Source organism: Sus scrofa, unplaced genomic scaffold, assembly GCF_000003025.6.
Source record: "Sus scrofa isolate TJ Tabasco breed Duroc unplaced genomic scaffold, Sscrofa11.1 Contig1431, whole genome shotgun sequence".
Lineage (NCBI taxonomy): Eukaryota > Metazoa > Chordata > Mammalia > Artiodactyla > Suidae > Sus > Sus scrofa.
The window spans coordinates 592,850-606,902 of NW_018084874.1; the positions used below are offsets into that span (position 1 = coordinate 592,850).

Sequence of the window (14,053 nt, forward strand, 5' to 3'; positions counted from 1 at the left end):
TATGGTACTACCGCTAGGCATCTTTCAGGTACCTCTTAGGCACAGAAGTGACACGGGTGTGTATGTGCTTAAAACGTGACTTTTAACCAGGTATAATCACCACCAGTATTAGAAGAGTCATCCCGGAGTTCCTGTCGTGGCGCAGTGGTTAACGAATCCGACTAGGAACCATGAGGTTGTGGGTTCGGTCCCTGCCCTTGCTCAGTGGGTTAATGATCCGGCATTGCCGTGAGCTGTGGGGTAGGTTGCAGACGCGGCTCGGATCCCACGTTGCTGTGGCTCTGGCATAGGCCGGTGGCTGCAGCTCCGATTCGACCCCTAGCCTGGGAACCTCCATATGCCGCCGGAGCAGCCCAAGAAATAGCTGAAAAAAAAAAAAAAAAAAAAAAAAAAAAAAAGAAGAGTCATCCCTACCTTTTTCCCTCAAGGAGCACTGTGTGTCACCTTTGTAAAAATTCCATAAAGAAGTAATTTTAGGAGTTCCCATCGTGGCACAGTGGTTAAAGAATCCAACTAGGAACCATGAGGTTGAGGGTTCAATCCCTGGCCTTGCTCAGTGGGTTAAGAATCTGGCGTTGCCGTGGCTCTGGTGTAGGCCGGTGGCTACAGCTCCGATTAGACCCCTAGTTTGGGAACCTCCACATGCTGCGGGTACGGCCCTAGCAAAGGCAAAAAGACAAAAAAAAATAAAAATAAAAATAAAAAAAAATAAAATAAAATTTGATTAAAAAAAGAAGTAATTTTATAAGGCAATAGTATCTATTTTTAGAATGTTAAAAAAGAAAAAGAAAATTGAGGACACTAAAGATTGGGTGAGCTTCTCTGGTTGTCAATACTCGGTACATGTCGTCACACACTATTGCTGGGAGAATTAAGTTTGTAAGACTCCACTGAGAGAAGACAACAGAAAGCTCCTCCCGGTTTCTCCTGAACTCTGCTCTATGTACCCATTTCCTTTGCTGATTTTATTTTATTTTTTTTAAGGATTGCGCCCATAGCACATGGACATTCCCAGGCTAGGGGTCAAATTGGAGCTGCAGCTGCTGGACTACGCCACAGCCACGTCAGATCCGAGCCCCATCTGTGACCTATACCACAGGTCACAGCATGCCAGATCCTTAACCAACTGAGAGAGGCCAGGGATCGAACCTGCGTCCTCATGGTTACTCGTTGGGTTCGTTACCACTGAGCCACGATGGGAACTCCTCTTTGCTAATATTAATCTGTGTTCTTTTTCTATAATAAACCATAACCATGACTTAAACTTTTCTGAGTTCTGTGAGTTCTTCTGGCAAGCCAGTATACTCAGGAACCTTTGACATAGGGAGATTTTCTTGAATTTGCCCTTTCTTCTTGCTCCACAACTATCTTACTAGCTCTCTAAGCTTCACTAAAAGGGGATTAAAAAACAGAACTCACCTAGGATTGTGAGGCAAACTGTCAGAGCCAGCCGAGCCTTCCACGCAGGCCGCGCTGGTCCCCAGGCTCAGGCCACCTCTGACATGAGCCTGAACACTGCCACCAGATCACCGCCCCTCCTTTAAAAAAATGATCTTTACAGTACTGTCATTACGGAAAAACATTTTCTACAACATGGAAATACAAATGACAAGGAGGTGGATAAGGTTTTACAAACACATGAGCAAGCTGCCTACGGAAAATATGCCAAGTTCCTTCCTCAGACATCAATATGACTATAGGGAAATCGTTCTCCACCAGTGGGAGGGAAGGCGCAGGCGTGAGGGGAGTGGGAGGAATGAGTCAGTAGGCGCATGGGCAGAAGCTTCTCGACTCTAAAGCTCGGTGCTGGCAGACCTTCACATGTCCACAGAGATGCCAGCAATCTGAATATGTACACGAAATTAAAATCTGAATATGCACATGAAATTTCCTTAATGTTTAAAAAAATGTTGGTGCAAAAAATTATTTTCACAAGAGTAAGGGTCTAACAAAACGCAATGCGCAGACTGGCGGTTTGGGGAATCGCTCCTAAAATATGCCAATTTTATTTTTATACAGGAAAAAGAACAGACTACATCCAAATATTAATAATGGAAATAAGATTAACATTTCTCTATTTTTTTAAATATGAGGAAAAGAGAAAACAAAACAAAAAGAATATGCCTGAGGAGAAGATTCTAAATCTCTATCAGGAGAAAGAGAGATAGAACCATCAAGCAAAAAGGGGTAATTCTGGGAGAAAATGATAGTATAAACAATTGGAGAGTAAATATAAGAAAAAGCACCTTCTCAGAGTTCCCGTTGTGGCACAGTGGAAACAAATCCAACTAGGAATTATGAGGCTGTAGGTTCGATCCCTGTCCCTGGCCTCATTCGGTGGGTTAAGGATCCAGCGTTGCTGTGAACTGAAGTGTAGGCCGGCGGCTACAGCTCTGATCAGACCCCTAGCCTGGGAACCTCCATATGTGGCAGGTGTGGCTCAAAAAAAAGAAAAAGAAAAAGAAGCACTTTCTCTAAACAGATTGAAAAGCTTAAAAAAAAAAATCAACATTTTAAGACTTGAAATTTAGAGGGCTCTTATACATACACGTATAAAACTAACCTGGTCTTTCTTTCTAGAGATAAAGACCAAAACCATACCAGGTCAAGGTTTATTTTTGGTTTGTTTTTGTTATTTTCTTTTTAGGGCCACACGTGGGGCATATGGAAGTTCCCAGGCTAGGGGTTGAACTGGAGCTGTAACTGCCAGCCTACACCACAGCCATAGCAATGCAGGATCCAAGCTGTGTCTTTGACCTATATACCACAGTGCCTGGCAATGCTAGATACTTAACCCACTGACTGAGGCCAGGGATAAAACCTGAATCCTCTTAGATACTAGTCGGGTCCATTACTGCTGAGCCACAATGGGAACTCCTGAGGTTTATTTTTGAAGTCATTTTTACAAGGAAGGAAAAACTACAACAATGAAGAATAAAGGCAATCAAACAGAAGAAATTCTAACAAAGATTCTTGATATTTAAAGGGATAAAGTAAAAGCCTAGAGCTATCAAGATAATATCCATGAAAGGAAGACTACTAGCCTTGGGCTGGTTAAGATTAGTTACAGTGCTTGCTAAAGTAAAGAAAATGAGAACATTTTGTGGGTGGGGAAGCAGATAAAAATTAAGTAATTTGTATTACTAATAGGAAAATAATTTTAAAAAACAAAGAAAAAGTGATGTTTCAAGACACCAAATTAAGTAAATGAAAGATAGGAGAATAAACCCACATACTTAATGGTCATTTAATCCATGACAAAAAAGGCAAGAATATATACACCATTGGAGAAAAGACAGTCTCTTCAATAAGTGGTGCTGGAAAAACTGGACAGCTATACGTAAAAGAATCAAACCAGAACATTCTCTAACACTAGAGACAAAAATAAATTCAAAATGGATTAAACACTTAAATGTAAAACCAGAAACCATAAAACTCCTAGAGGAAAACACCGGCAGAACACTCTGACATAAATCATAGCAATCGGGCACAGGGAAAGATGCTCCACATCACTAATCATCGGGGAAAGGCAACTCAAAACCACCATGCAATAGTAACTCTAACCTGCCAGAATGGCAATCCTCAAAAAGAACACAAATAACACGTTGGTGAGGGTGCAGAGAAAAAGGAGCCCTTGCACTCTGTTGGTGGGAATGTGAACTGGAGCAGTCACTATGGAAAACAGTATGGAGATTTCTTTAAAGACTAAAAATAGAACTACCAGTGACCCAGCAATTCCACTACCGGGTATGTATTTAACAAAAACCCCAAAAACACTAAGTTGAAAAGACACACGCACTCCAATATTCCTGGCAGTATTATTTACAATTCCTAAGATATGGAAGCAACCTAAGTGTCCATCAACACATGGATGAATGAATAAACAAGATGTATAATACAAACACAGGAATACCACTCAACCATTACAAAAGAATGAAATTTTGCCATGTGCAACCACATGGATGGACTTGAAGGGTATTGTGCTTAGTGAACGAAGTCAGACAGGGAAAGACAAATACTGCACGCTATCATTTATATGTGGAGTCTGAAAAGTACAAACTAGTGAATATAACAAAAAAGAAACAGACTCGGATAGAGTAAACTAGTGGTTACCAGTGCGGAGAAGAGCAAGAGAAGGGTAGGAGGGTTAAGAGATATAAACCACTAGGTATAAAATAAGGTACAAGGATATACAGAACAACACAGGGAATGCAGCTACTACTTTATAATAACTACAAATGGAATATAACCTTTAAAGTTGTGAATCACTATGCTTTACACCTGTAACATATATTTCTTATACATCAACTGCATTTCAATTCAAAGGAAAAAGGGGGAGTTCCTGTTTGGGCTCAGTGAATTATGAACCCAACTAGTATCCGTGTGGATGTGGGTTCGATTCCTGGCCTTGCTTAGTGGGTTAACGATCTGGTGTTGCTCTGGTGTAGGTCACAGACACAGTTTGGATTCCGCATTGCTGTGGCTGTGGTGTAGGCTGGCAGCTGCAGCTGGGATTTGGCCCCTAGCCTGGGAACATCCATATGCTGGAGGTGTGGCCCTAAAGAGAAAAAAAATAATAATAATAATAGGAACCTACACGGAAGTAGAGAACATTACTATAATATGTTTATTAGATTGCTCTGTATACAGGTACAAAAATATTAACTACTAAAAAAAATTCACCGCTCACATTCCAGATGCATGCAGCATTACACAGTCTACGCAATGCAATGCATGGTAAAAAATGATTAAAAATATATTTAGTTTTCAAAAAGAAGAGAAAATATAAACACAGAATTTTAAATTGAAAAATAAATTTACTAATTGAACTGAATGAAAAACAAACTTAGGCTACACTGCCTATGAGACACCCACCCACTACCTGCACGGCATGTGCTAATCAGTGAGATAAGAGCTTAATAATTATTATCCCATTCAATCCTCAACAATTCTATGATGTATCATTTCTACTTTACAGATGCAAACATTGTGTCTTAAAAGAGTTTATGAACTGGGGTCAAATTCCCAGTCTATCTGACTTCAAAACCTATGTTGCATGATGACATGCCATTTATATAATGCATCCAATATATCAGTATGCCCTGTGCTAAGTATACTAAGCATTTGAGCAGATATATGTCACATACAACAGCAGTGAAAGGAAGGAAATGTTTCATTTTTACAAAGAAAAAAATGGAAAAATTTACTTTAACCTGAGAAGACAAAAAACTATGAGATAGAAATTTTTTGGGGGGTTTCCACTGCCTATCTCTAGAGTCATTCTCCTCCAGGTTTTTTACTCCTGGCTCCAGGATTCTGTCCTTGTGCCCTTCTCCTTATGCTCTGTCCCTCTGGGCCACCTCGTCCATGTCCACAACCTCAACACTCTGAGAACACCAAATCTTCCTCTAGCTGATTTTCCTTTCGAGCACTAGGCCTTCATTTCTAATTTCTTACTGAGCTTTTCCACATCAAGCTATCCCCCAAACATACCTTTAACAGGTCTAAAATCAATTCATCATCTGTCCCAGCAGGCCTACTTCAATGCCTGCATTTATTCTACCATTAACTGCGTTATAGTGCATTCATCCTTTCACCTAGCAAATGTTCTCAAGTGCTGCAACGGACTCAACGGAGCTACAGGTAAGCAAAGCATGGGCGCGCTCCTCTGGGAATTTGTATTCTGAGACAGACAGGTCTAAATAGATAGTTACACAAGAAGACAGAAACACATAAGAGGCCCAAAGCCTGGAGGATGCTTCTTTGATAAGACTCTTGCAGCCAGTCTTAGAGGTACAGGGGTTGGACTGAGGGACGCGAAAGGCAGGGAAGGCACATTGTAGATAACTGCATATTTTGCCGAAAAGAGTTGAGTTAAACACCAAACCATTTTGTCCTAATTCTAACACTCTCTTCAATGTACTCCTTTTCAAATTTGTTGCCCTTTCTCACTTAGAGTCTGTTAAGTCTACGTGCCTTTAGCTAGCCAACATTTTTGTGTTTCTTTTTTCGTTTTAAGGGCTGCACTTGTGGCATATGGAACTTCTCAGGCCAGGGGTCAAATTGGAGCTGCAGCTGCCGGCTTACACCACAGCCACAGCATCACGGGATCCGAGCTGTGTCTGCAACCTACACCACAGCTCATGGCAACGCCGAATCCTTAATCCACTGAGTGAGGCCAGGGATTGAACCTGCATCCTCATAACCTGCTAAACCACAATGGGAATGCCCACCATTTTCATGTTGAAATTGATTTTTTGGCACCATATTTTCCAGGATTGCTCCATGCCTGCTACAGCAGCTTTACCTTCCTACCTTCTCTCACATGCTCCTTGACCCCCACAGAACTCACCAGGCTGTCTCGACTAGGAACTTTTGCATGCCATCCTCTCCCTGATGGTCTTTCTGCACTCCTCTGGTAAACCTGAAGTCTCAGCTCAGATGAGTCCCTCTACAAAGTCTCTACAGACCTGCCACACCCATGACTTGTCCTTCCTGACTCACTTTTCCAATGGATTTCACACTCTTACACTATTTATATTATTGTCTGTGTTAACTTTTATAGTACCTACCACAGTGTACTAGAGCTATTTACTTGTTTATTTTTGCTCAAACAGTGAACTCCACCAGGGCAAATATTTTTACTTGCTTACATACACTCAATTGCGTGCATGTATGTACATATATATCTAGTATTCAAGGAGGCCTAGCAGTCCTTGGGAAGCAGAAGATATTCCACTGATGTCTGCTAGATGAATGGATAATACTAAATAAGATGAAAATATTTATAAAAAGAAAATTTAACTGATGAGAAGACATTGAATCTGTATGACTTAACACAAAGCAACAAAGAACATGTGGCAAAATACTAGAAACTGATAGAAATAAAATTACAGTGGAAGTTTCTTTTTTTTTTTGTCTTTTTGCTATTTCTTGGGCCGCTCCCTCGGCATATGGAGGTTCCCAGGCTAGGGGTCGAATCGGAGCTGTAGCCACTGGCCTACACCAGAACCACAGCAACGCGGGATCCGAGCCGCGTCTGCAACCTACACCACAGCTCACGGCAATGCCGGATCCTTAACCCACTGAGCAAGGGCAGGGACTGAACCCGCAACCTCATGGTTCCTAGGCGGATTCGTTAACCACTGCGCCACGACGGGAACTCCCAGTGGAAGTTTCTAACAGCCTTCATTACAATACATTGAGTAAATGTTAAGTAGAACATCAGACCAATAAAGTAACAGCAAAAACCTAAACGACCAGCTAAAGAAGGTAAAATAATTTAAAAATAAATGTATAATCTGATCTCTGCACAACAGCAAAATAAAGGTCAATTTTTGTTTTAACTAGGACCAATAACTAATAAAGCAATTTTGTATAATCTGATCTCTGCACAACAGCAAAATAAAGGTCAATTTTTGTTTTAACTAGGACCAGTAACTAATAAAGCAATTTTTTAATAATGAGGGAAGGTTCTTAAGAGAACTTGGCTTTGAAAATACATATTTAGAATAAAGCTCTAAATTTAGTCTATAGGTTTTTTTTTTTTTTTTTTTTTAAAGGCAAAATATAAGAATGTGTTTTATACCATGTTTGCTGGAGTTTTGATCCAAAGATGTATTCACAGAAATGCTGTCTACTGTAGTCCACTTCCTTAGTCTTGACTGTGGCTCTTTAATACTGTTCATATCCATATTTACATTCAAGTTTGAGTTCAAGCCTAAAAATAAAAGAGTTATTTTAAAAACCACTTTTATAAAACAGAGCACATTTTCCATCTAGTACTTCAACTTCCATTTTTCAGGAAAACATATGTAGCTAGTGTTTTCAATCCTGCCTAATGTTCCTTAACAAATATCATCCTGTAAATGAGGCACAATCAAATGATTACAGACAAAGGCAAGGCAGGCAGACAGACAGATACTCTGGGTTCTCGGCCAAGGTCACAGACACAGACAACATGAGGAGAAAGAGCCACATCTCGGTTCCCAGAGAAAGCAACGCACAGAAAGTCTAAATAGCTGGCCTAATACTCAATTATATAACGTTTTCAAACCATAAAACTGTTAGTACCATAATTACATTAACGGTGGGAAACTACTCCATATAATTTTGATTGTTTTTAAATTCCTTGGCAAAATAAGAGAAAAATGCTATGGAGGCCATCAAAGTTTCTCTATTAAAATACATCCCGGGAGTTCCCGTCGTGGCGCAGTGGTTAACGAATCCACCTAGGAACCATGAGGTTGCGGGTTCGGTCCCTGCCCTTGCTCAGTGGATTAAGGATCCGGCGTTGCCGTGAGCTGTGGTGTAGGTTGCAGACATGGCTCGGATCCCGCGTTGCTGTGGCTCTGGCGTAGGCTGGGGGCTACAGCTCTGATTGGACCCCTAGCCTGGGAACCTCCATATGCCGTGGGAGCGGCCCAAGAAATGGCAAAAAGACAAAAATAAATAAATAAATAAATAAATAAAAATACATCCCTTCAGCCACTTCCCAAGAGTATTATGTATGAAGAATTACATGTGATCACTTTCAATTGCTAACTTCTGCTTGTAAACAACAATTTTCAACTGGCTGACCCACCAAAGTATACTGCCATTTAAAAGTAAAAACATCCTGCTCTAACAATTGTACCTAAAGGCAAAACTCTCATATCCCAACACGCAACTCTCTTGAACTTTGCTGATGACACACATCAGACTTAGTCTCCTGGAGCAAAGATGGAAACTGCTATCTTAGATACTAGTCAGAAAACTGACCATTAACCCAGCATTTATTAAAGGCTGATCCTGGGAACCATCATCAATAGATTCATCTCACTCAGATGCTTATTAAAAATGAAAATGTTTCCAATCCACCCAAAAAACAAGACAGAACAAAACAAAAACACTTCACGGTGGGAGCCAGAATCTTTGCTTAACATATATCCAGGTGGCTCTTACTCCAAAGTTTCAAAACAAACGAGTTCTAAATACTTGGGTCTGATAGGAGCCCATGTGATACCAGGTCAAACTTTAATAATGAGTTCTCTAATCATCCCTATGTGGAGAGAGTAATTAAATTTGGTGCTCTCTGGACTCATCAGTTAGACCCGATAGCTCTATAAAGGTTCAGAGAGTAAATATCTTGGGCTCTGTGGGTTACATGGTCTGTCTCTATGCAACTCAATTGTAGCACAAAAGCAGCCATAAGAAAACAAAGGGCATGCCTGTGTTCCAATAAAATTTCATTTATAAAATCTCGTAGCTGGCCAAATGTGACCAATGGGCTAGAGTTTGCCAATGCCTGATTTATTTATTTATTTATTTATTTTTATTTTATTTTTTTAGCTATTTCTTGGGCCACTCCCGCGGCATATGGAGGTTCCCAGGCTAGGGGTCGAATCGGAGCTGTAGCTGCCGGCCTACCCCACAGCTCACGGCAACGCCGGATCGTTAACCCACTGAGCAAGGGCAGGGATCGAACCTGCAACCTCATGTTTCCTAGTCGGATTCGTTAACCACTGCGCCACGACAGGAACTCTGCCAATGCCTGATTTAGAAAATAGTACTGGTGCTTGCAGAAGTTAAGCAGACTTTCTTTTTTGGCTGTGCCCACAGCACACAGAAGTTCCTGGACCAAGGATCAAACCTGTGCCACAGCTATAACCAGAGCCACAGCAGAAATGCCAGATCCTTAACCGGCTGAGCCACATGGCAACTCTCCAAATAGATTTTCCTTATTTTTTTGGCCCCCCTGGCCACACCCACAACACAGGAAAGTTTCCAGGCCAGGGATCGAATCTGAGCCATAGCTGGGACCTACAACACAGCTGCAGCAACACTGAATCCTTAACCCACCGTACTGGGCCAGGGATCGAACATGCACCTCAGCAGCAACTCGAGCAGCCACAGAGACATCGCTGGATCCTCACCCACTGCACCACAGTGGGAAATCCCAAGCAGACTTTCTCAATCAGGAAAAGGTTTCTTGCTGTAAGGCCAGCAAGGACAGGAAATTCCTTATTTAGAAACTTATCACCTCACTAGCCTAATTCATATATCCAGCATTAATCCAACAATGAGAGCCACATCCTTCTAGTAGAGAGACCAAACCTCTCAACAGGTACTCGGGCACTCTTTTACTGCTATACTGTTGTCTCTGGAATGACCTGGCTCCTGTGATATTCACCTATGGTTGTAACTGACAAGGAACTCTTTACTTTTCTGAAAAAGTGAAGAGATTGCTAACAACTCCCCAAATCCAAAGTACAACCTATGTCCTAGCTAAGGGGCGACAGCAGGCCCTAACACCTGCCTATAGCCCAGAGTATGCTGGCTAACCGATCGTCTTCAACAAGATTGGGCTAGCAACCCATGAAGACGGATTTTTATATGAAAGCATGGTAAGGAAAAGGGGAAAAGTAAAATGAGTAGAAGAATATGAACAATCAAAGGTCAACATATATTCAAAGGCATAGGAAAAAGGGCCTAAGGATGAAGGAGACACGTAAGCCTAAAATTCCCAGAGGGAGCGAAAAGCCTGGAAACATAGTTTTACTTTTTTAGGGCTGCACTCATGGCATATGCAGGTTCCCAGGCTAGGGGTTGAATCGGAGCTGTAAGTGCTGGCCTACACCACAGCCACAGCAGTGCAGGATCCGAGCCTGCATCCTCATGGCTGCTAGTCAGATCTGTTAACTGCTGAGCCACGACGGGAACTCCTGGAAACACAATTTTAAAAGGGAGGGGGGCAAGTCACTGCAAATGCAATCCCTTGTCTTATCTGTATTTTCTACACTCATGCCGGTGATCATTTATAAATAAATATTTAAACAAATAAGGGAAACTCAGATGTGACTGGAACAGTAACGTCATTTTAGCCCTCCTGTCCTCTTCATACGCTACAATGAAGATATCTGAGCCTTGGAAAGAAATAACATCTTTATTCTAACCCACTTCGAATGAGCATGGAATTTTTGAAATAGCGTGATTTTCTTGAACAGAGACTGGTCTTCCTGAAGCACAAAGACAGCAGAGAGGGAGCAGGTAAAGAACAGCCCTGGACAGGTAAGAGAGCAGCATGTAGACCTGTGATGGCCAAGCACCAGCCAGATGCTCTGGCCATGGAGAAACCCACCTATAGGGAAGTTGCTGAAAGCATTTATTGGTGATGGCCCTTTTTGCAGCTCAGGTGTAGTGTGGGGCATGACATTTTCAAGGAAAGACTTCATGGCTGGCTGATGGAGTGACTGCTGCTGAGATGGTGGAGTCTGCTGCTTCACCAACAGGTTTGGATCAAGTTGACGAGACTGTTGCATCATCTGCTGCTGCACACTAAGAGGTCGACCCTTGAAACGACAAGATGATTGGGAAAATTTGTGGAGAAAAGCCTTTACAGACACTCGAATTCCTCTTCATTTTTGAATTCACTTCCTTCTCAGGAGGAAGGTGAATAATCACTGTACACCAATGAAGACCTTGGGGCAGACAGAAGACTCACTGAAGAGTATTTTTCATATTTTAATAGAAGTACTTCAAATCTCTTGTTACCATGGAAGTGACCTCAGCTGAGTGTAAGTGAAGCACGGGGAAGGATCAGATCTACCTGCTGGTCTTGCTGCTGCCGGTTCCCAGAAGGCACGCTTCTCTGATTCTGCGCCCTTTGCTGCTGCGCTAACAATCGCTGGGGGGAAGATTTAAAAAGGTCAGTCAGTATCCCATCATCAGACTAGTTAGTTTCCGAGTGGCTGTGGCAGAGGTACCTACAAAGGCATGGCGCCATCTCGTCAATGCCAGCATATCCTGCCTCATCTAATACGATCTCTTGTTTGGACCCTCCGGCCTCCAGCCACGCTGGTGAATTCAGTCCTCTGCTCAATCTAAACTTCCACTTCATCAGGGCAGGTTTTCCTAGTCATCCCACCCCCACCACCACCCCAGCCTTGGCCGGGCTTGCTCACTCAGCACCCCGCCCTTTGAGTTCACGGTCTCCACTCACAGACTGCGGGCCACGACTGTGCCCGCTTTGTTTAGCGCAACAGCTCCCGCACAGATTCTAGTGTTGAGCAGACAGAAGACATTCAATAAATGTATACCTGTAACTGGGAGATCTGAGAAAGCTGGTTTAGTTGGGATAGCTGGTTCAGCATGGCTACCTGTTGAGGGCCAAAGAGCGGATTCAGGCCACCGTTGTTTGGTGCATACTTCAGCAATGAAACTGGAACCTTGGGATCACAACGGTAAGTTAATAATGTTGATAAAATAAATCGAGCCAACAGAATGTATACTGAGTATTTTAAACTATCAAGAGACCAATGAAATTTGTCAACTATTATGGGGGTTGTGTTCTTTCTAATTGTTATTCTTGACTTCACTAATTTATTGTTCACATGTATTTTCATGAGCTTAAGTGAAACATAGCAGAAATGAATCTTAAGCCGGTCAATTTACTTTGCTATTATCTTCTTCCTCCTCTCTGTATGAAAAGAATACATCTGAGATTTAAATTATCTTTGGTAAATTTTCTGCACCCTACCTCCATCCTGTTGTAATAATAACTCATTCAGGATCAGGTGTATCTCAAAGTTTCCAACCAATACTACGTTGATCAACCCAGTGGTCTCATTCAAATATAAACTTCTTCAAAGTTCTCCACCAAGTAAACAGAAAAGAATACAGTGGACGTTTCTTTTTTACCTGAGGGGAGAGTAATGGAGGAGGCACTTGAGCACGGAGATTAGGCTGAGATGAACTGAGAGGTTGTGCTGGAGGCTGCTGCATGCCCCGGGGTTGTGCTGCTGTGTTTCCAACACCAAACATACTGGGATTGCCATTCTACGAAAACCAACAACAACCACCACATAACACTGGGATTCTTCAAGGACAAACACTTCTTTAGCACACTGTAATATTGACTTAAACACAGCAACTACATGTAAGAGAGATCTTATTACTTCTACAAATCATTCAACAGAGAGCCTAAAATACACACGTGGACTTACCTGTCTAACAGAATTCAAGTTTTGCATACCCAGCCCTGCTATGGAGCCAAGGGCCTGGTTAGGTAGTGCACTATTTGAAGGGGGAAGCTTCATGCTTTGACTGGACATAAACTGCATGTTTTGGGATTCATCTGCTACAATGCCATCCTGATTGGACAGACAGAAAGATGTGCAACACCAGCCAAGCAAACAAGTGGAAGGGAGAAATCATTGCAGGAACAGAAGAGAAGTCACATGACATTCCAGCATCAACAGGAAACAGGTAGAAAACAGAAGAGATCAGATTAGTGTTAATTCTAGAGTACATAAAAAGAACCAAACATATTTTATGGGATTAAGAGGAAAATATAAACACAATCCCTAGGCTCAATTGAGACATAAAAGGACAAAGAACTACGAATCCAGTAGTAGGAGCTGGCACTGGACTATAACGTTTTCCATTGTATTAAATGTTCTAAAATATTAATGAAAAAATCATGCTATTAAGAGTATTCCTTTCTTAGCCACAGGGGTAAAACAAACAAAAAACAAACAAATAATTTACCTTATCAAAATAAGGACTGCGTTCCATGGAAGACTCTTTGGAAATCTGAGGCCGAGAACCAGGGCCTTTCCCGACCGTTCGATTGTAATCACCAATATTTAGGCTATGTTTATCTATCTCCATTCGTTTGTCTTGTAACATTCCTAATAAATGCAGGAGACTATGTCATCAAGTAGAAAGATAATTAACCTAGTCCGTTTCAGGTAAATTTACAATGTAATGAAAAATACGGAAATGACTTCTGCCTTGACAAAGACATGAAAAACGCATTAGTATTTAGTAAATATTATATTCCCCACAAGTTGTGTTTACGAGATACTGTTATTTTACTGCACTGGTTAACTTGAAAAGAGACTCATAAATAGAAGGTTATAAGACATCTTTGGTCATCTCTAATCTGCTTACTTTTATCATAAAAACGTTGTTTCCAGAAACAAATAACAAAAACACAATCAGGACAAACCACCATCTAGTAGGTGCTTACAGCATACCAGTCATGCACATTCTGAATGTGCATTCAAATTTA

At 41.6% G+C, this 14,053-nt stretch overlaps 1 protein-coding gene across 25 annotated transcripts in view; it reads right to left on the reverse strand.

Moving 5' to 3' along the window:
• The window catches only part of TNRC6A (trinucleotide repeat containing 6A), a 244,869-nt gene that overhangs the window by 13,906 nt on the left and 216,910 nt on the right, over positions 1–14,053 (reverse strand). For 15 of the 25 annotated variants that reach the window (XR_002341001.1, XR_002340999.1, XM_021081315.1 and 12 more), the window contains 7 exons: positions 13,528–13,670; positions 12,984–13,130; positions 12,679–12,816; positions 12,078–12,206; positions 11,588–11,665; positions 11,120–11,330; positions 7,589–7,720 (listed from right to left, as the gene is read on the reverse strand). Coding sequence is in view for 22 of the 25 variants with exons in the window: in XM_021081315.1 (XP_020936974.1) it covers positions 7,589–7,720; positions 11,120–11,330; positions 11,588–11,665; positions 12,078–12,206; positions 12,679–12,816; positions 12,984–13,130; positions 13,528–13,670 (978 nt within the window). In the remaining 3 variants the exon portion in view is untranslated. The remainder of the gene's footprint in view (positions 1–7,588; positions 7,721–11,119; positions 11,331–11,587; positions 11,666–12,077; positions 12,207–12,678; positions 12,817–12,983; positions 13,131–13,527; positions 13,671–14,053) is intronic. The other 10 variants (XR_002341000.1, XM_021081330.1, XM_021081325.1 and 7 more) reach the window with 3 other exon arrangements.